The sequence below is a fragment of the Mauremys mutica genome, chromosome 4 (genome assembly GCF_020497125.1).
Source record: "Mauremys mutica isolate MM-2020 ecotype Southern chromosome 4, ASM2049712v1, whole genome shotgun sequence".
Classification (NCBI taxonomy): domain Eukaryota; kingdom Metazoa; phylum Chordata; order Testudines; family Geoemydidae; genus Mauremys; species Mauremys mutica.
The window spans coordinates 4855383-4878670 of NC_059075.1; the positions used below are offsets into that span (position 1 = coordinate 4855383).

Genomic DNA, 23288 nt, shown 5'->3' on the forward strand with positions numbered 1-23288 from the left:
GAAATAGCTGAACTGCTCAGTAATTGTGATCATAATGTAATCAAATTTAACACCGTTGTAGGGGGGAGATGCAAAAAAAGGCCACCACCGTAGCTTTTAACTTCAAAAGGGGGAACAACACAGAAATGAGGAAGCTAGTTAAATGGAAAGAAAAAGGTACAGTCACAAGAGTGAAATGCCTGCAAGCTGCATGGAATCTTTTTAAAAAACAACAACACTGTGATAGAGGCTCAAATTCAATGTATGCCACAAATGTTAAAGAAAAAAAAAGTAAGAGGATGAAAAAAATGCTACCAGGATAAACAACAAAGTGAAAGCGGTGATTAGAGTCAAAAAGGCATCTTTTAAAAATTGGAAGTCAAATCCCACTGAGGAAAATGGAAAGGAACATAAACTCTTAAATAAACTGTAAAAATATAATTAGGCAATACAAAATTTGAAGAGCAACTAGTAAAAGACACAAAAACTAACAGAGTTTTTATTTAAAGTACATCAGAAGCAGGAAGCTTGCTAAACAACCCGTGGGGCCACTGGATGATTGACTGCTTAAGAAGTTCTCAAAGAAGACAAGGCCATTGGAGAGAAGCTAAATGAATTCTTTGCATCGATCTTCATTGCAGAGGATGTGAGGGAGATTCCCACAGCTGAGTCATTTTTTTAGGTGATAAATCTGAGGAACTGTCTCAGACTGAGGTGTCAGTAGAGGAGGATTTTGAACAAATTGATAAACTAAATAGTAATAAGTCACCAGGACCAGATGGTATCACCCAAGAGTTCTGAAGGAACTCAGATGTGAAACTGCAGAACTAAGAACATCGGTATGTAACGTATTGCTTATATCAGCCTCTGTCTCAGATAACTGGTGGTTGTAAAGTTGTGTGTGCATGTTGGGGGTGGGGGTAGGTAAAGCTTCAGAGAAGATCCAGGCTGATTAAGTCTAACTTCAATACCAGGCAAATTGGTTGACACTATAATAAAGAACAGAATTATTAGACACAGATTAACACCATTTGATGAAGAAGAGTCAACACAGCTTTTGTAAAAGGAAATGATGCCTCACCAACCTATTAGAATTCCTTGAGGGGGTCAAGAAACATGTGGACAATGGTGACCCCATGGATACAGTGTACTTGGACTTTCAGAAACCCTTTGACAAGGTCCCTCACCAAAGGCTCTTAAGCATATTAAGCAGCTGTGGGATAAGAGGGAAGGGTCTCTCATGGGACTGTAATTGGCTAAAAGGAAACAAAGAGTAGGAATAAATGGTCAGTTTTCACAGTGCAGAGAGGTAAATAGCAGGGACCCCTAAGAATCTGTACTGGGATTGGTGCTGTTCAGCATATTCATAAATGATCTGGAAAAAGGGGTAAAAGTGAAGTGGCAACGTTTGCAGATGATACAAAAGAACTCAAGATAGTTAAGTCTAAAGCAGACTATGAAGAGTTACAAAGGGGTCTTACCAAACTGTGTGACTGGGCAACAAAGTGAGAGATGAAATTCAGTGGTGAAATATGCAAAGTAATGCACATTGAAAATATTGTCCCCACTATACATACACAATGATGAGGTCTGAATTAGCAGTTACGGCTCACAAAAGAGATCCTAGAGTCTTTGTGGATAGTTCTCTGAAAACATCTGCTCAATGTGCAGTAACCGCCAAAAAGCTAGCCCAATGTTAGGAACCATTAGGAAACGGTTAGATAATAAGACAGCAAATATCATAATGCCACTATATAAATATATGGTATGCTCTGAATACTTCATGCAGTTCTGGTCTCCCCATTTCCAAAAAAGATACATTAGAATTGGAAAAGGTACAAAGACGGGCAACAGAAATGATTAGGGGTATGGAACAGCTTCTGTATCAGGTGAGATTAAAAAGACTGGGACTGTTCAGCTTGGAAAAGAGACGACTAAGGGGGGATATGACAGAGGTCTATAAAATCATGACAGGTGTGGAGAAGGCAAATAAAGTTGTATTATTTACTCCTTCATACAATAGAAGAACGAGGGATCTCCCCATGAAATTAAAAGGCAGCAGGGGATGTTGCGAAGGCCAAAATTGTAACTAGGTTCAAAAAAGAACTAGATACGTTCATGGAGGACAGGTCCATCAATGGCTATTAGCCAAGATGGTCTGGGATGCAACCCGAGGCTCTGGGTGTCCCTAAACCTCTGACTGCCAGATACTGGGAGTGGGTAACCATTGACCATTATTTGGTTTAAGTAAATTATAGCAGCAAAGCTCATTTTAAGCCATCCACTCCTAAGTAACAGGGCAGGTGATTCCAATAATGCTAGCTGTCCACCTTGGTTTTTTTGAGTGTATTTTTGACAGTCTGAACAGTTTGTTCTGCTATTCCATTTAACCGGGGGCACTTTGGATGTGATGTATATTGCTCAAAATCCTAATATTTGGCAAACGCTTGTGTGCTCATTAAAGCGTGGGTCAGTTTTTGAACACAGTCAATTGGGAATTCCACTCTTGGAAAAAACAGATTTCAGGTTTTGTGAAACAGATTCACACAGGGAAGACCCAAAAGTCACTTAAAGAGAGCGGCCACAAAACTCTCTTTGCCTTTAAAGTAAAAGACGCTATTTGACACATTTTCTCCTGATCATTCTAATACTTGCTGAAGGATGTAGTGATTCTCTGAGCTGGTGCAAGCACTACATCTGAGACACTTCCAGACCATATCCCCAATCTGTGTGATCACGCCAGCACGGTAAAGGATTCCTCTGGCTCTTCCTTTTGCATAATACCATGCCCACATGTCCTTCAAGAATGCTACCTTGCATTTTTGCCCTAATGGTGAATGGAACAACCTTCAAGGTTTGTATCACCAAAAACCTTTCACTCTTCACAGACGAGTAATGAAGAACCAGGGAAGAGACTTTGCTCTTTGTCTCTGGAAATCCCTTTGGAGGACTTGTACCCCCAGGGCAAGATTTTCAAAAGTCACCAGAGATTTTGGGTGCCCAAGTTGAGACACCTTAAAGAGGCCTGATTTTCAGAAAGCGCTGAGCACCTGAGCTCTCAGAATCAGGCCCCTTTGAGGCATCTCAAGCTGGGACTTCCCAAAATGGAAGTAAGGAAAATTCCTAATCATTCTGACAATCAAGCCTTGAATCCTTACCTATTTATGGTACTTATATGGCCTCTATCACTGTAATATCAGAATATATAGCAACCTTTATTGTGTTTATCCTCACACCACCCTGTGAGGTAGGGCAGTGCTATTTCCCCCATTTTAGAGAGGGGAAACTGAGGCACAGAGCGACTATGTGACTTGCCCAGGTTCACACACAGAAAGACCGTGGCAGAGCTGGGAACTGAATTCCCCCTCCCTCCCCACTCATACATATCTTCCTGGTTTTTATTTTTTATTTTTACAGCACTTAGGAGACAAATCCAAAGCAAGATTTGTGCCCCAATCTAAAGCCGACATAAAAGCCAATACAGACAAAGGAGGATAAAGGACTGGAAGCAATATACCAACATGTGATAGGGGTCTGTTATATTTGGCATGCATCTCACACACGTGTACGCACACATGCATGCAAGCGACGGCGTTGACAGTGACACAGGTGTGGTGTAACCAGGTTAAGGCTCAGCTCAGACAGTGCGGCCCTGCAGAAAACTTCACATCTAGCCTGAAGGGAAAACCAAACAGTCCTGTTTAGCAGGGGCACAGCAGATCCTGGTCAAAGTGCACAGAGCTCCAGAGGACACAAGCTAATAGCATCTCAGCAACTACAGGACTCTTGACACTCAGAGCACTAAACTGTAGGTGATTTACACCTTAAAGACTATTCAGTTACCTAGAGGTATGGAGAAGGCAGGAAGTGCCGTGCTTGGGGAACTGAATGGTTCTGGGAAGTGGGACCAGGTTAGGGCTTTAGGGTGAAGCAGTCCTGATCAGCCGTGTCCCAGGTAGAAAGTGGAAGGTTCCCCTCATCCTCTTCTGGCCAGTTCTTGTGCTGGATCCCACTAGCACTTGTTGCTAGTTCCTGAGCATTGTGTCATCCTGGAGAAAGGCAGCCGTACATATTAAGAGGGCAAATGAGGTCAGAGCAGGGTGGAAACCACACTAGCTCTGCGCAGTGAGGCAGAAAGCAGCTGAGAGGAGAAGGCTGCAGAATAGGTGGAACTTCTCTGGTGCCCTTCATGGGGAAATCACAGAATATCAGGGTTGGCAGAGACCTCAGGAGGTCATCTAGTCCAACCCCTGCTCAAAGCAGGACCAATCCCCATCTAAATCATCCCAGCCAGGGCTTTGTCAAGCCGGGACTTAAAAACCTCTAAGGAAGGAGATTCCATCACCTCCCTAGGTAACCCATTCCAGTGCTTCACCACCCTCCTAGTGAAATAGTCTTTCCTAATATCCAACCTAGACCTCCCGCACTGCAACTTGGGACCATTGCTCCTTGTTCTGTCATCAGCCACCACTGAGAACAGTCTAGATCCATCCTCTTTGGAACCCGCCTTCAGGTAGTTGAAGGCTGCTACCAAATCCCTCCTCACTTTTCTCTTCTGCAGACTAAATAACCCCAGTTCCCTCAGCCTCTCCTCATAAGTCACGTGGTCCAGCCCCCTAATCATTTTTGTTGGCCTCCTCTGGACTCTCTCCAATTTGTCCACATCCCTTCTGTAGTGGGGGAACTAAAACTGGATGCAATACTCAAGGTGTGGCCTCACCAGTGCTGAATAGAGGGGAATAATCACTTCCCTCGATCTGGGAACTAGAGGACTAGGACAGCAGACAGGATAATGACAAAGGAGGGGACGAAGGGGCATCTCTGGGGGTAGGGAAGCAGAGAGATCAGGGCTCAGTTGACATCTCCTTCCCTTTTCAGGCCTATGCTCATCCCAAGAATTCTATGGGTTAAAAGGCATTTGCCTGTGTGTACTGCACTAAGGATAACATAAGAATGGCCAGATTGGGTCAGATCAAAGGTCCATCCAGCCCAGTATCCTGTCTTCTGACAGTGGCCAGTGCCAGTTGCTTCAGAGGGAATGAACAGAACAGGTAATCATCAGGTGATCCAAGCATAGTCCACAGGTCTACTTCTGTGAGAAAAGTGGCTAAGTTCTGTCCTTCCAGGAATTTCCTGACTGTGATTGGAAGGAGTCCAAAGCTCCTTAAACTCCATGCACTTTTTCAGGGTTTAATCTAGAAATGCAATATAGGTGGTTAATTTCAATAATCAATGGTCTTCAGTCACAGGGATTATGAGAGCAGGAAGTGGCAAATACTACCACTGAGAACATCCACCAGCATCCTAATTCAACTCTGCAAATGTAGCCTGAGGACCATTTCAAAAGCTCATTAATTAATCTATAAAAGATACTTGGAAAGAAAATTTACATAATTAGAGTTGGGTTTTGGCCACTTCTGATGAAACCCGAATTATTTTTTTGACCCAGACCCCATTAGAATATTCTCTGGAAGGAATGACATATTCTGGGATATCAGGCAGATTGGAATGAGTTATTAACTGTATTCGGAGAAATGTCTGTATTTCGCCAGCTTTCTCAATAAGTGGTGATCTTGCCAGGTAAACAGCACACAAATTTGTTATAGAGGCAGCTGCTCCAACAGTAAAAACACAATTCAACAAGTCATTTATTTGTCTCTAGTGTGCTCTTGTTCAGAGCAAAAAGGAGGGAATGAAAGATATTGCATGGTATCTGTGCCTCTTAAGGAACGACACTGCAGTACTCAAAACAATTTCTCTTTATCATCTCAGCAAAATTTTTGTTAATATTATCTGACTGCTACAAGGGAATGGCACTAACATGAAAACCTGGCAGTAGGGAAACACAGGGAGCTGACTTTGTCAGCTTAAGGCTTGACTAGGAAAATACTATCTTTTAGGAATGGTACTTTATTGTAAAATTTTCATAACAACTCCTGCGGCAGGTTCTGTATGTGAGGATCTATCACGTCCCCAGTATAATGTCCATTGATTCAAAAGGAGTTATTAACACAGACACTAAGGGCTTGTGTTCACTGCGGAGCTAAATCGGCGCTGCTGCAATCGAGGCAGTGAAGACATTCTCAATCGAAGGGAGAGCACTCTGCCATCGATTTCTGTACTCCACCTCAAGGAGAGGTGGAAGCAATGTCAGAGGGAGAGCGTCTCCCGTCCACATAGTGTAGTGTGGACCTTGTGGTAAATAGATCTAACCTACGTCGACTTGAGTTATGCTACTAACGTGACTCAAATTGTGTAGTTTAAATCGACCAGCAGCTGTAGTGAAGACAAGCCTTAAGAAGCAAATATATTATTTTTGTGGTACAGGTGTAACAATTAACTTTATAGGGACGAAAAAAAATCCCACTAAGCAAGAGGGCCTTCAAAATGAATTGTATGATTCTCACACAAAGAAAATTCTGATTAAATGTGATTAAAGCTGTAATTGACACATTGGCCTATTCTCTTCTCAACAGAAATGCAAAATTCCATTGCATGCACAGATGTAAAGAGAGTAAACAAATTAATAACGGCATGGAGAGGGACAATTCATTCAACCTTTATACAGACAAAAGAGCCTGAAAATGAAAATGTGTGGGTAATAAACTGGTAAAATTATATAGTATGCAGTGTTGCTGTAGCTGGTTCTTTGTGTGGTGAGTGATTTGAGGATAGTTTGTAGGAGTCCCGATATTCCTTCAGGAAGGGTGCCAGGGCCAGATATGACTGGGTTCCCTTGTTTGTGTATTTCGGGAAGCATGTAGAAGGTCCCAGCAGTGGGTTCATGGGAGAGGTTGTAGAGTTTCTCTTGGGAGTTGTTTGGGGAAGGAATTGATTATATGCTTGAATTTCCTGGATAAATTGTGGTGTAGGGCCTTCTCTGAGTTCTTTTTAGTCTATGGAGTGGGAGAGCTGTCCATTGGCCTTGTTAATATACTGAGGACTATGATGGTGCCCCCTTTGTCTGCTGGTTTGATCACTATCTAGTGGTTGGATTTCAAGGACTGTATAGCTGTCCTCTTGGCGTTGGAGAGATTGTGGCAGATGTGATATTTGTTAAGGATTTCACAGCCACTTTCTTTCCTGGTTTCCTCTGTTGTGTGGACAACACTCCAACATCCACCTCAAACATATCACCAAACTCATTCATTTCATTCTCACTCATAACAACATTTCACTCAAGAACAAACACTTTGTCCAAACTATGGGAACAGCCATGGGTACTAGGATGGCTCCCCAGTAGGCCAAGCTCTTCATGGGCCACCTTGAAGAATTTCTGGACAAATGAATTATGAAACTAGTGATATATCTGTGAGACATTAATGATATTTTCATCCTCTGGACAGATTAATTAAACTCCCTCAAATTTCAACCACATTTTCAACCACCACCACCAATCCCATGATGAGGTGTTAACCCGATACCAGCCCCTAAAAGGGTTAAGGTGGCTAGGACGGCCAATAAACCACCTGAACGGCACCTGGAGGAGAAGCCAGGGAGTAATGAGGATTTATTAAAGGATGAAGCTCACCTGGACAGAAAAAGGCCCGGCTGGTACAAAGCTAGGTAGCTGAGGGCAGAAAGGGGCTATAGGGAGGCCAGCAGTCACGCTCCCTGAGGCTAGGGAGAGCAGGAAGCTTGGCCCAGAGGGAAGGGCATACCCAGAGGAGGGTAGAAAACGAACCTAATACAGGCAGTGTATGAAGCAGTCCAGGGAAACAGGAGCAAGATGTGGGACAGTGTAGGCTTTAGCTGATGGTCGTAGGGTCCCTAGGCTGAAACCCAGAGAAGGGGCCAGGTTCCCTTACCAGCCACTGGGGAAGTGGCACCAGTGGGGGCCAGTGAATTGGAAGACTGCCTGGGATGGTCAGGACAGAGAGACTTTTTGTTACACAAATCTGCCTCTGGAAGAGGAAAACTACAGTGACCTGGCCAGAGGGCCGAGCCACAAAGAGGGAGCCATTGGGGCCTGAGAGGGAGGGATCCCCACAGAAAGAGGTGTTAGACTAGCAGAGCTAATCCTCAGCCGCAGCCAAAAGGAGACACTCCAGCAGTGAGTAGAGCTCCTAGTGACACATCCATTAAGCTCCCTCTAGAACATCAACTTCCTGGACACCATAATCATCTTCAACAATGGAATCCTATGGACAACTATATACAAGAAACCCACGGATCCCCACACCGACCTTTACAGATTCAGTAACAACCCCAAACACACCAAGAAACCTGTTATCTACAGATAGGCACTCCAATAACACAGAATATGCTCCGAAGAGAAAGTCTGGGATGTACACCTTAGCACACTTAAAACTATCTTCACCAAACAAGGACTCTTCACCAGAGAAGAAGATTGCATCATGGAATGGGCCACCCAAATACCCCAAAAGAACCTGCTTCAATACAGAAATAAAATCCCCTCTGACCGCAGACCCCTAGTTGTCGCCTACCACCCCACACTGGAACCCATATGGGCTATCATCAAACAACTACAACCCGTACTCAATGGGGACCTGAACCTAAAAGAAATCTTTCCTGAAACCCCACTTCATGCCTTCAAACAACCCCCACAAACTTATCATCAGAAGCAATCTGAGCCACTGACACCTCCAGTGCCGAAGGCGTTGTCAAGGGCGGCACCGCGGTTGGTGCCAATGTCGGTGCCGTGGCCAATGGCGTTGATGACGGAGGTAATGGCTCAGTCTCTGGTCATGGCGGAACAAACGTTGCAGACAGCACTGATGCAGCTCCCGAGTGGGATCCTTGGCGGAAAACCTATGGAGTCCAAAAGGGCCACTGAGCTGGGTTCTACCATTGTGAGAGCTAGGGAGTAATGAGGACTTATTAAGGGATGAAGCTCACCTGACAGAATCAGTACCTGAGCGTTCTCCTGAGGAACTGTTCTAAAAATACTGCATCCATGATCTCACCCAATGAGAGGGTCTGGCCTCAACCAGCGAGTGGCCCGGTCCATCAGTTTCTGGGCAAACGCCCAGGGCCATAACACCCCAAGCCATCTAGCATCCCAAAACGTTTGTGGTTACTTTTCATTGGATAAGCCCCCACCCCTGCTCTAGGAAGGCTGCCTTAACCACATCATAGTCCAGTGCTCGCTCGTCACTTAGAGCCACGTAGGCTGCCTGAGCTTCCCCTGTCAAGTAGGGTGCAAGCCGTAGGGCCAAGGTTCCCTTCTCTCAGCCTTCACCCACAGCTACTCTTTCAACAGTGACCAAGAATGAGTCGGGTCATCTGCAGAGCCCATGTCCCGGAGGCCCTACTGCCTGTGCCCAGCTGCCATTCCCCACTGCAGGACTCACTGCACCTCGGAGTAGCTGCTGCTGTACGCGAGCATGTTCTCGAATAAAGGACTGTTTCTCCAGGTGGTGGGACTGCTGGGAGGCCTGCAGAGTCTTCTGCATCTCCTCCTGTTGTACGAGCCATTGCAGGGTCTCCTCCATTATCCAGACCACAGACCTCTGCATCAGACCCCCACCATTCGGTTATCCATGAGCACGTATAAGGCAATGCCTGGATAAGCCCCCACTTGTGACAGGGTGCAGCCCTCCACTCCTGTCCTCTCACCTATGGCTCTGACACCGCCAGTTTGTAACCACCAGTGTGTACTCTGCGTGTTTTATCAACCACCACCCTCCTACCGTCCCGTGCAGCAATTCTATTCACTGGGTCTTACAATCTTAAGAGAGGACAGACATCTGTCCATGCAGAGATTCCCCCTTTAAGCTGGCCCTGCCAACCTTTCTCTCTCTCTCTCTTTCCTCCTCCTCCCCTTGCACTTCCTTACTGAACTCCTTTTCCACTCTTGCAGTTAACAGGCTAATTAAATCCTTAGCATCCCCCCACACCACACACAGGCCAAGCTGATCTAGTAATTTGGCCACTGCTTCCCTCACCCAGGTCCTCTTGCATTCTCCCCACCTCTTGGGCAGCCATACAGCGAATTGACTTGATCAACCACCTAGGTTAGAGGTGGAAAGGCAGGAAAGGCTACAAGCAGCAGCAGAAGTTGGCCCATTCCAAGGAAAGGTGGCCACAGCTGCACCCTTCCGCTGGTGTAGCAGCAGGTACGCTCCTCTAGCGCTCAGTGTCCCTGGGACCTCCCACCAAGTTGCTGTGACTATATAGCCCCTGTGGATGGGCACGGCTTGCAGCTACGCGTGCAACCCTTCATCTGTGTGCCTTGAGAGGGGATGTGCCTTAGCTCTCGTTTGCTGGGGTGCTGGTGATTTCTTCCCCCCTCCTGACTGAGTTAGGAATGAACTGGGCCAGGCGGCTTTTCAGAAAAGGAAAACCCAGATACGTTTTTAATGATATTTTCCCAGGCATGGGCTCCCATAAATAAAAACGCACGAGCAGAGTATTATCGTCTTATGACTCATGACATTTGTTTCTGTGGGGAGCCAGGGCTTCTTGCTCTTGAGCCGCTAGTGCTGCTTTTTGGGTCAATGAAAATATCAAGATTTCTTTACATGAAAAGCTTTTCCTTCCCTTTTGCTTATTCCAAACATGCGTTCCAGGCACCTCCTCATTGCCCAGTCTTATTACAGTTGTAAATCACAGCAAATGAACGTGGATGCTGGATTCTGGAAATAACACAGCGTTTTTGCTTCACGACAATAAAAGCTTTAAGCTAAATGTCAAAAGATTCCAATGGAACTATTCTACAAATAACACCATTGCAATAGCCTGACAAACTCCTACAGATGCCTGGTGCTATGCTCTCTCCCAGACCTCCCTAACAAAATATACGACTTAATCGGCCTGTTGGAAAGCATAACATGTCGGGACTAAGGAGCAAACAGAGGCCACGCTCTCATGAAATAATCACTCCATTGCTCCTTACACAGCAGTTTCTCCCGAGTATGATGAATCACAAGTCATTACTAAAAGCACCCACTGTGGGGGAGTTTATGTTTCAGTACCATTGGCAGCTTAGATTATAGAAAATTAGTTTCAACTGAACTATTTGGTTCAGGTAGATTAATCCACCTACCAGCCAATAGAAATCTTCCTTCAAACTAATCAGCCATATCTCTGTGGTTAGCCCAGGCTCACACTGTGAGCCAACACGACTATGAAGATTTAGTTTTCTCCTAGGAGTAATTATTGGGCACATATTCTTCATTGTCCCCTTATCTGGATTAAATTATAGGTATCATAGACTCAGGCCTGTTGTAATAACCTGGGCTACAAATTTACCCTAATTGTAAGGTCACCTTTAAAAAGTAAGTATCAGAGGGGTAGCCGTGTTAGTCTGGATCTGTAGCTTTTAAAAAGTAAGTATCAGAGGGGTAGCCGTGTTAGTCTGGATCTGTAAAAGCAGCAAAGAATCCTTTGGCACCTTATAGACTAACAGACGTTTTGCAGCATGAGCTTTCGTGGGTGAATACCCACTTCTTCGGATGCAAGTCTTGCATCCGAAGAAGTGGGTATTCACCCACGAAAGCTCATGCTGCAAAACGTCTGTTAGTCTATAAGGTGCCACAGGATTCTTTGCTGCTTTAAAAAGTAAGTGTCAATTCATAAAACGTCATAGTAACCTATAACATCAAATATTAATGAAAAAAGTTATAAACCCTCAATCTAAATTCATCCAGACAAAAAGAGCTGCTAAAATAACACAAAAACTGCGGTAAAATTGTGCCTAGCAATCCAAAAAAGTGGCAAATTAAAAATCAGTCAATGAAAACTGGTATGTCAAAAACTAAGCCTAAGTAATAACAAAATAATGAGGGGATGAGCTATTTTGCCTTTCACTCCTGTGGTGTGCCCTTAATGAAAGAGATTTTAGGGAGAAAAACTGCTTAGCTACAAAAGCAAACAGTGTGTTTACCAGAGTACTATGCAAGCTAAAGTTTCTATAGACCAAACCCCAAACCTCGTGTGATGCTGTTTAATATTAGTCAGTAACTAAGTTATATAAACACCATTAGCCCATTTATTCCAATACAACAAGCCCCAGCACTTGCAGACGTGATCACATCAGAAGATCAGCTTTCAGGTAAACCCCCAATGTAGTAAGCTTCCCACCCTCGTGGGCATGAAGAAAAGAATGAACATGTGACCCTGGTGACATTTGCAGAAAGCCTGAAGCACCAGGCTAGCAGGTGACTGCCCCATGGATCTCAGTGGGGAATTAATTCCAAGACCTGCTCTCTCGGGGGCTCCTGCCAACACCACCCCAGTGTGGCTGGACAAAAATGCAGAAGGTCCAGCCAACCTGCCCACAGACAGCATCCAACAGGACAGGAGGCCCCTGGCTACTTGTCCTCCCTTTCCAAGGGGGCAGAAAAATGGGGCCCCAGCTGCTACCCCTTGGCAGGCCCTCAGGGCTGGACTGTAGAGACCCCTATGCTATGGTGCCTAAAGCCCCGTTGAAATGGCAGTGATCCAGTACTGATTTATTCCGTATGTTTTGATAATTGGCCAACGCCACGTTTGGCACAGAAGGACACAAATATACAGGCAGCCACCCTGCCAGAGAGGAACAAAGGAGAGACAGGCCTCAAAGGAGCATTCAAGCCCAGCTTACCTCTGACAATGATGTTGGTGGATTTTTTTGCAGGGTTCCCCACGTTATTATTGGCGATGCAACTGTACGTGCCGGAGTCATCCGAAGTGATGGCCGGTATCGTCAAGGTCCCGCCGTTCAGCACAGTTTTTTCAGGCAGGGCTCCAATGGATCTCACCCAGGTCAGCGTGGGCGCCGGCTCGCCTCCCGTCGTCACACAGACCAAGGTGATGGCCTCGCCAGGGTTCACCACTATGGGGTCGTCCACCAGGAGCTTAATTGATGGAGACGCTGGAAAAGATTTTTAAGAGACATGTTGTTTGGAGGCTGACAGTGTTATTTCTGTATCTGATACACCAGAGCAGCTGAGGTCAGCAGAGCTGCTATATATAAACGAGAGGGGCTGCTGGCCGGGTGCTCTCTGAGAGCATGTCTACATAGCTGTCAGAGGTGTGACTGCAGCACAGGTAGACACATCCTTTGATCTAACCAGCTTCAACAGCAACAGCCAGGAAGCTGCACCGGCATGGGCTGTACAAGCCTACCTGGAACCCTGGTATGTGCACAAGGGGCTTCAGAACTATTGTTATTCAAGCTAGCTAGGTGGGAGCCAGCTCAGGTGCACCTACACCTGTGATTGCAGAGCAGACATACCCTGAGAGGGGTCCTCGATTTTGGTGCAGATTTCGGAATGCTGCAAACCCACCGTCACACCCCTTTGGGTAGAGTCGTTGTGGAGGGCAGGGGTTGAGACAGACCTACTTACAGGCAGCCCATTGTCTAGGGTTTCTTTTGCAAGGATTAATTTGAGAGAGAGATGCACAGAGCACTGGATCTTAAATACAGAGCCTGTGTCAGGAAACGCTACAGCAGCACAGGGATCCTTCCATCACTGGAGTGAGTCCACCTCCCCGGGAGGCAGTAGCTACGGTGACAGAAGAATTCTTAGCACTATCTATGCTGGGGCCTAGGTTGAGTTAACTGTGTCTGTTACAGGGGGTGAACGTTTCACACCCCTCAGTGACGTAGCTGGCTCAGCCTTGCTTTCTAGTGGAGGTCAGCTCTGAGGGGAATTTGTTAATAGCATTCCTGTTATTCAACACAGAAAGCACAGCCTTCTCCATTCTCCAGATCCTGCCAGCGAACAGCACCCTTCCTCTGCAAGACACCCGCTGAAACCCCGGGCCCTCCATGTCTGAATCTGGGCCAGCAGTTATTTAACAAACAACAAGACGTCTCATGCTGGGCAAGACCATCGCTTGATGCATCTGCACAGGGGAGCAAAGGGGCAGACGGCACCCCCTTACTCTCCTGAACGGCTACACGACCTGTAGCTCACAGCACATGGAGGGGAGCAGGGCCACTGACCCCCTTCTGGCACAGGTGGGTGGGGAGAGGCCGGTGCAAGGAGCAGGCACACGGGTGAAGTCATGTGCTCACCCACTCCAGCAGTACCGAGTAGAAGCAGATTCCCCTGCTCCTGGAGCAGAGCAGTCACAGTTCACCCCCGATCTGCTCTGGGGCAATGCTGCTGTGCTTGCTGAGGGCTGTGCCAATGGGCACAGTCTCGCCCACAGAAGTGCCGCACTGATTTCTAAACCCCTCTTCTTGGGCTATGAAGGGTAATTCCATCAAACAATGGCACCACACAGAAGGAATCTTGTGCAAAACGCTTGGAAAGAAACATCTTGCTCAGATCCTCGGAGTCACAAGCTACTATCTACGAAAGAAGAGGGCTTTTTATTCTGATCTGGAGACATTAACTACATAAATGTTAAAGGGACATCATAATTGGGCTTGGCAGAATTGGATTTTTTTATAATAATTTTGACAGATATCAATTGATTTTTAAGCTTTTTTTTTCAATTTACATTTTCACTGTGCAAACATTATGGGTTTTCATATTTTTTCTCTTTTTGTCAATTTACATTTTCACAGTTGTAGGAACTCCTGGGAGGCTCAGACAATAATTATCGAAGGGCAACCGATGTTGAGATTGAAAACATAGGAAGTTCTATCCCCATTAAAGCACAAACTGTCAACGTCACATGTCCAAATCTACAAAGCCAATAACCTTAAATCAAACTCTAAGTTCTTAAGCGACATTTTCCTTACTCTGCCCCCGCCGAATTGCCGCCAAAGACCAGGAACCGGAGAAGCTCCGGGGGCCCGGGCCCCGTGAGAGCTTTCCGGGGACCCTGGAGCGCGTGAAGGACCTCGCTCCTTCTCCCAAGCCCCCACCCTTGACCCACCTCTTCTCCCTCCCCCTTTACTTCGCTGGCTGCGTCCTGGCTCCTCTCCTCTTCCTCCCCTCCCTTCTAAAGGCAGAGCCAGCTGATTGCCGAGTAGGGGAGGGAGGGGGGAGGCACGCCGAGTCCTCGCTCCTCCCCCCTCCCTTCTGCCCGGGGCAATCAGCTGGCTTGGCGTGTGCAGGAGGCAGGGGAAGCCTGCGCGCTGAGTCCTCGCTCCTCCCCCTTCGAAACGCCGCAGGCCAGCTGATTGCCGCGGGCAGGAGGCAGGGGGGGAAAGGGGGAAGGGGCTGATCTGCAGAGCCTGCCGGCGGGCGGGAGGCGCTGGGGGGAGCGGGCCATAGGGAGGCTGCCAGCTGTGGAGAAAGCAGGCAGCCAAACAACGTAAGAGTGGAGCATTGCATGACTTTAAATGAGTCTGCTCCCCAAGTGATCAGCAATGTAACAACGTTAAGCGGGACGACTTTAAGTGAGGAGTTCCTGTATTGAGATGGTCAGAAATGGAAATATTGTTGTTGGTTTGCATGTGTACGGTGACATCGATGTTTACCGACATTTTCCCTATTCAGATCGAATCCTTCCAGGGCAGCATTACAGGCAGCACAAGCTGCATCATCTCCAATCCCAATCATGGACCTCACTGGGCCGGGCACTACACAAAGATGGTACCTCTCCCAAAGAGCTTCCAATCTAAGCCACGTGACAAAAATGGATATAGTCAGAGGGGAAAGTGCAAGAAACAATGAGACAACATTGTCTAAACAGACCAGACACGGGGTGAGGAAGGGGTAGGACACACAAGCAGCATGAAGAATGTGATGGTGGGAAATGTGGGGTTAATTCTACAATTTTGCGGGGGATTGGCGGGTTATTTTGGAAGGGATCAGCTACAAGGGGAGGAATGAGGGGAGAAGGGGGGACTTGATTACAGTTAAGGCTACGTTTCAGTCACAGTATTTTTAATAAAAGTCATGGACAGGTCATGGGCAGTAAACAAAAATTCACGGCCCATGACCTGTGCTATTCACCCCTAACTAAAACTTGGGCCGGGGGGGTCACAGGTGCTGCCGGGGGGGGCAACCCTGGGGGCCACTGGGGGAGGGGAGGTGAGCGGCAGCATGTGTCCCAGAACTCCTGCTGCTGCTGCAGGGGGGAGGTTGGCAGGCTCCCTACACGGCTCCATGCAGCTCCCCGGAAGTGGTCAGCATGTCCCTGCAGCTCCTATGGAGAACCCTGGCCAATGGGAGCTGCGGGGGCAATGCCTGCAGGCGGGGACTGCAGAGACATGCCAGCTGCTTCTGGGGAGCCCCACCGAGGTACACGCGGCCCCACACCCCAACCCCCTGCCCCAGCCCTGAGCCCCTTCCCACAACCAAACTACTGCTGCTGCTGGGTGAGGGAGCGCAGTGGCCCAAGACTGCCCCAGTAGCGGCCAGTGCAGCTGGCCCAGAGTCTGCCAAGCTCCTCAGGTGGCCCCTGGACCAGCCACACCAGCTGCTGCAGAAGTCACAGAAAGTCACGGAATCCGTGACGTCCCTGGCAGACACGCAGCCTTAATTACAGTCTAGAACTATCTACCACGGGGAACAAGTATTTAATAATGGGCTCTTCAGTCTATCAGAGAAGGGTATAAGACAAGCCAATAGCTGGGAGTAGAAACTAGACAAATTCAGACTGCAAGTAAGGTGCAAATGTTTAACTGTGAGGGCAATTAACCATGGGAACCATTTATGAAGGGTTGTGCTGGATTCTCCATCCCAGCCAATTTTTAAATCAAGATTGGATGTTATTTCATTCTCAGAGAATCCGCTCCTGGAAGTATTTGTGGCAGTTCTCTGGCCTGTGTTACCCAGCAGATCAGACACGATGACCACAGTGATCCCTTCTGGCTTTGGAATCTACGAGTCTCTGAATAAGAGGCCAGGACAGGGGAGGAGGTGGGTAAGGGAGGGGAGGTGGCTAAGGAGCAGGTGTGGAGTAAAGCTGAGGGGTGACACCATGAGGGTTGGAGCAAAGGAGTCAGAGAACACTCTACAGTTTGGACTGGAATGTCCCAAGGTCAGAAGGTTCCTGTTCTGGCATCTCCTGACCCTACCAGGTTAATTTCTGTCCAGCTCTTCCCTGAAACCCACATGGTTGGTGGGGAAGTTTTGCATGGCTTAGGTCCTAGTGTTGCCAGAGTCAGGGAGTCTCTCCTGCATGGTTCTGGATCCGGGGGAAGCAGAGGGGTGGCCCCAGCTTTACCCCATTTTCCCTCTCCCCTCCTATTGCACCAGACCCTGCTTTGGCTGCTGCCGCTCCAATCAGGTGGAGTCTCTGGATGGCTCCTTTCTGCAGCCTCTTGAGTTCAGGTTGCCCAACACTTTCAGTTGATTCCAACTTTCCCAAATTACCGAGGGCTGACTAAAGCTAAGGGCGGTTATTGGAGCTTACCCGAGGGTGGAGAGTGTCACGGAGAAGGGGGGTCTGTTGAGGGAGGGAGTGGTGATGCCTATGGGAAGAAGAGACACTGGAGACAAGCGCAGGGAGGGAGGGAGTAGATAACGGAAGGGAAAGCCACATGGTTGAGTGGGCAGGGGATGGCAGCTGGCAGCAGAGGGAGGTGCGAATGCAGAGATGCATACTGGGTGGGGAAGAGTGAGGCTGGAGAGTGGGACCTGCGTGCAGGTCCAGGGGAGAGCAGGAGATGAGGAACAAAGGGGGTTACTAGCCAGATGGGACGTCCATCGAGTGCCACGCATTGGGGTCCTGCTGTGTCAGGAGACATCCATGTACATACATGAGAATCACAAGCCCTGACTCCGTACCTCTTCCTACTCCCGTCACTGCTGGTTTTACGTTTTGGGGGCAGAAGCGAGAATCGGAGTGGGAACCTCCCAATCCACAATGCTGGGCACAGCTTTTCAGGCAGGTAGCTCCATGCAGCGCCAAGCTAGAATTCATCCCTGGAGCTGGAAGTGCACTGGTTGGGTGTCAATCAATATTGGTGTGGCTTGACCACCGCCATTCTCCTTCACGAGCCAAGGCTAACGTTAGCTCCAGAAGGACCCGTGCAAAGAACAGCCTCTGCCCTACTCTCCCTAAACATCAGCCGCAGACCAGGAACAGCAGCACCGCAGCTGATGCTTCACGGCTAGGACACAAGATGAAAGCTTTGACAACGTCAGCCCACACGACTGCTGCTGTTACCATAATGGCCTCATCATCCCTTAGATGAAAGGAGACCCCTGGCTGTGCTTCAAACAGAGAGGCACAGAGAGTGGCTGATGAGATAAAAATGCTGGGATACGACCCTTTCATCCCAGCATTCAAAATAATACGCACATGAAAATCCTGATTTGAATACGGTGATTGGCTTCTGCTCACACTACACAGCAGACTCAGCTAGAATGTATTCCACCCAACTCCAGAAGCTTGTTCAAATAGTAGCTTCAAAGGCCTGCTTCCCAGTCAAGACAGCCAAGAAACTCGGCTTAAGTCTAGCCTTCATTGAGACCATCCTGGAGCACCCCCGGGTCAAATTCTGCTCTGTGATGTAAATGGGGGGATGAATGCAAAGCAACAATGACATCAACAGGCCACTCCAGTGCTCTCCATGTCTGTCGGACTCCAATGCTACCCAGCACTGTATGGTGACGCAATGGTGACTCAGCACCTGCAACCGAATGGAGTTACGCTAGCTCTACGGTGGAGCAATGGAGGGCATAATTTGGTCTATTATACAGTATGTTGGATATAACCCCACCACAGAGCTGCCAGGTTCTGGCTGGTTAGCAACGGTGCTCAGGGGGATATGGAATTACCTTCCCCACCTTTCAGACCTGCCCATCTCCTGCTATTCCTGCAGCACCGCTGGCAGCATGAGGCTTTCCATACACCCAGAGAGCACAACCTGCTCCTCTCACTCAGTCAGTCCAGTCAGCAGCAATCCATGCACAGCCGGACACACACGGCCAAGAATGGGAGAGGGGTTCTCGTCAGGGCGAAAAGCAGGGAGTGCCCGCCCCAGGTCTGTGCTCTGCTTGTCCGCTTCAAGAGAGAGAGATGGACTTGTGGGGGATTACGGGGGGCAGGGAGGGCTCCCCAGAGAATGGAGGCAGGCAGAGGAAAAGCTCTCACTGCTAGACACAACAGCGAGGAGAGTGGGAGAAAGCCTGGTTTCTAGAGACACCCTGGACATGTCAGAGAGGGCTGAGAACACAGCTTCACCCTGAACTCGGAGTTTTGGCTTGTGCAATTTAATTTCCATTGGTTTCTTTTTTAATGTAATGTGAAAAAAGAGCTGCCAAGCTAACCAACTGTACCCCTGTGACACGCGCTGGGGCTTCTACTGGAGACAGGAAGGGAAAGGCCCTCTGACTTCTCCTACAGTGCCCCTCCATTGTCAGTCAAAGGAGCACCAGAGGAGGGGGCACGTTGTGCTAAGCGTTGAGTGCCTATGCGCTCAGCCCATCCCATTAATCGTGTCCATGAGTTGGACACGCAATGCTTTGAAGTAGGGAGGAGAATGGTCTCACGGTTAAGGCACTAGACTGGGTCTCAGGAGATCTGGGTAAATTCCAGTTCTTGGGCAAGTCACTTGGGGCCAGCTTTCCCGAGGGTTTTGATGAAGACAGGCACCTAGTGGGGTTTTCAAAAAGCCGAGGTGCCAAACTCTAATTGATTTCGTTGCTTTTGAAAATCCCACCGGGCACCTACCTGCAACTTTGGGCTTCTACAAATATTTGAAAACTACTCTTTATTCTGTCCGTGCCTTAGCCCCTCAGTAGAGGATAGTACTACTTTAATGGTCTGCCTTATCCATTTAGATTTTCAACTCTCTGGGGCAGAGACTGTCTTTTACTACACACATTGTGTGACTGGACTGTGGAACTCATTGCCACTGGAAGGTGCTGAGGCCAAGAACTCAGCAAGGCTATAAAATGGATTGGACATTCACGTGACTGACAAGAATATCCAGCGTTATTAGAAGTAATGATGGCAAAAATGATATGGAAGGGATATTAAACCTCAAGTTTCCAGGCTTCAACTAATCTTTAAATATTAGAGACCGAGACCTAACATGGGGGACAGATTATCCTGAATAATCTTACTGCAAGGCTCTTGCACCTTCCTCTGAAACAGCTGGTACTGGTCCTATCAGAGACAGATCTTAAATCTGACGGTAATTCCCATGTTCCTACATCCTATGCGTCTGTACAGCGCCAAGCACAATAGGGTGCTTATCTCAGCTAGGGCCTCTAATACAGCTGCAACACAAACAGTAATATTGGTTTATGGAGAGAAAACAGCATAACAATTACCTCCATTTGGCATCGGCAGCAAAAAGACCTCTCTGAAAGGTTGACTATTACTTTCCACTTGAAATAATAAATACAATTTTCAATATTATTCTCAGCTATATTATGTATCAGCATTCAAAAATTAGACGTTAAAAAAACGTGTTTTCAGGCTTAAAGTAATTACATGCTCATCACAGAAGAGAACTTGAACAAGATCCCAGTCGGGAATATCATCTGAAAAGAAGCATATTCCAGTGGCAGCAAGCAGATAATTCATTCCTCTACTATAGATTTTATTACTTAGGTTACTAAAAGATGTTTTCCCAGACTACACCATTTGGACCGCGTCAATGTTTACATCGGTTTCTTTTCACCTGAAAGGCACTTTAAAAATCCAAGCACTTTGAGGTCTAAAGAACATAGCAGACAGTTGAACAATTGAAAGCAAAGACACATGAGAACACTACCCCAAGTTATGTCTGCCAGTCAAGTTTGCACTTTCATCCAAAGGTCTGTTACTATGTATAGCATGAGAGTTATTTAAGGCTGTCAAAAAATCCCACTGGAAATTTCATATTCAGAGAAAATACAGGGAAATAAAATGTAAACAAAATATTGCTCATTATAGTTCCACATTTAACATGCTCCATTGAATCATAGAAAATTAGGGTTGGTAGAGACCTCAGGAGGTCATCTAGTCCAACCCCCTGCTCAAAGCAAGACCAATCCCCAACTAAATCATCCCAGCCAGGGCTTTGTCAAGCTTGACCTTAAAAACCTCTAAGGAAGGAGATTCCACCTCCCCCAGGTAACCCATTCCAGTGCTTCACCACCCTCCTAGTGAAATAGTGTTTCCTAATATCCAACCTAGACCTGCCCCACTGCAACTTGAGACCATTGCTTCTAGTTCTGTCATCTGCCACCACCAGATAGAATGGAAGCATATTCTGATTAGTGACCCAGTGCTGATATTTTCTGAACTTAAGAGAAAAACTAGGTTTCTACTGACGCCTGTGATGATTGCCTTAGATAGATATTGCTTTAGAGGGTAAAGGTGCTTTACTTTCTAGATCATATGCTGCTAGATCAATGACACCTGAATCAAAAGTATGTTCATAAAAACATAAGAATGGCCGCACTGGGTCAGACCAATGGTCCTTCTAGCCCAGTATCCTGTCTTCAGACAGGGATCAGTGCCAGACACTTTAAGGGAATGAATAGAACAGGGCAATTTTCAAGTGATCCATCACCTGTTGTCCAGTCCCTGCTTCTGGCAGTCAGAGATTTAGGGACATCCAGAACATGGGGTTACATCCCTGATCATCTTGGCTAATAGCCATTGATGGACCTATTCTCGAGGAACCTATGTAATAATTTTTAACCCATTTATACTTTTGGCCTTTACAGTATCCCTGGCAACGAGTTCCACAGGATGACTGTGCATTGTGTGAAGAAATACTTCCTTTTGTTTGGTTTAAACCTGTTGCCTATTAATTTCATTGCCCTTCTTTGTACCTTTTCCAATTCTGGCATATCTTTTTTGAGATAGGGTGACCAGAGCTGGACACAGCATTCAAGGTGTTCGTGGATTTCTATAGTGGCATTATAATATTTTCTGTCTTATTATCTATCCCTTTCCTAGTGATTCCCAACATTCTGTTCACTTTTTTGACTGCCGCTCCACACTAAGCAGATGTTTTCAGAGAGCTATCCATGATGACTCCAAGATCTCTTTCGTTAGTGATAACAGCTAATTTAGACCCCATCATTTTGTATGTTCAGTTGGGATTATGTTTTCTAATGTGCATTGCTTTGCATTTATCAACATTGAATTTCATCTGTCATTTTGTTGCCCAGGCACCCAGTTTTGTGAAATCCTTTTGTAAATCTTCACAGTCTACTTGGGGTCTAACTAAATTGAATAATTTTGTAGCACCTGCAAACTTTGCCACCTCACCTTTACCACATTTTCTTGGTCATTTATGAATATGTGGAACATTATTGGTCACAGTACAGATCCCTAGGGTTATTTAACTCTCTCCATTGTGAAAACAGTCCATTTATTCCTACCCTTTGTTTCCTGTCTTTTAACTAGTTAGTGATCCCTGAGAGAACCCTCCCTCCTATCTCATGACTTCTTACTTAAGAGCCTTTGGTGAGGGACCTGGTCAAAGGCTTTCTGACAGTCCAAGTGCATTATATCCACTGGATCCCCCTTGTTGATGCTTACTGACCCCCTCAAAGAATTCTAATAGATTTGTGAGGCATGAGTTCCCTTTACAAAAGCCACATTCACTCTTTCCCAACATACCATGTTCATCTGTGTCTCTGATAATTCTGTTCTTTATTATAGTTTCAAGCAATTTGCCTGGTACTGAAATCAGGCTTATTGGTCTGCAATAGCCAGGATTGCCTCTGGAGCTTTCTTTAAAAAAAAATCAGTGTTACATTAGCTTTCCACCAGTTATCTGGTACAGAGGCTGATTTAAAGGATAGATTACATATCATAGCTATTAGTTTTGAAATTTCATACTTGAGTTCCCTCAGAACTCTTGGGTGAATACCAACTTGTCCTGGTGACTTATTACTGTTTAATTTATCAATTTACTAAAAACACCTCCTCTACTGACACCTCCATCTGGGACAGTTCCTCAGATCAGTCATCTAACAAGAATGACCAGGTGTGGGAATCTCCCCCACATCCTCTGCAGTGAAGGCCAATGCAAAGAATTAATTTAGCTTCTCCATGATGGCCTTGTTTTTTCTTGAGTGCTCCTTTAGCACCTCAATTGTCCAGATGCCCCACTGATTTTTTGGCAGGCTTCCTGCTTCTGATATACTTCAAAAAATTGCTGTTAGTTTTTCTGTCTTCTTTTTGTCCTGCCTAATTACACTTTTACCCTTGATTTGCCAGAGTCTGTGCTCCTTTCCACTATCCTCAGTAGGATTTGATTTCCAGTTTTTAAAATATATCTTTTTGTCTCTGTTTGCATTTTGGTCCTCTTGCTGCCAAAAAGAGATACAGTTATGGGCCAAATTTTCAAGTAGGTTTGCACCTAAGCTTGTGTGCACTTCATCACACTCCCAAGGGGTGTGCAAATGCCCTGACACTGGGAAAAACAGGTTTGCATATGCACAAGGATGTGCAACTCTGACACACACACCTTGGGCTAGAGGGTGGGTTACACAGCTAAGTCAAAGGTGCACAAAAATTCAGTCACCCTTAAGCAAGAAATTGCTTGAAAATATGGA

The 23288-nt window shown here is 46.6% G+C and overlaps 1 protein-coding gene across 4 annotated transcripts in view; it reads right to left on the reverse strand.

The window, feature by feature from the left end:
• The window catches only part of MDGA2 (MAM domain containing glycosylphosphatidylinositol anchor 2), a 633934-nt gene that overhangs the window by 259001 nt on the left and 351645 nt on the right, over positions 1 to 23288 (reverse strand). For all 4 annotated transcript variants that reach the window (XM_045015357.1, XM_045015355.1, XM_045015354.1 and 1 more), the window contains exon 6: positions 12527 to 12796. In XM_045015357.1, coding sequence (XP_044871292.1) covers positions 12527 to 12796 — 270 coding nt within the window. The remainder of the gene's footprint in view (positions 1 to 12526; positions 12797 to 23288) is intronic.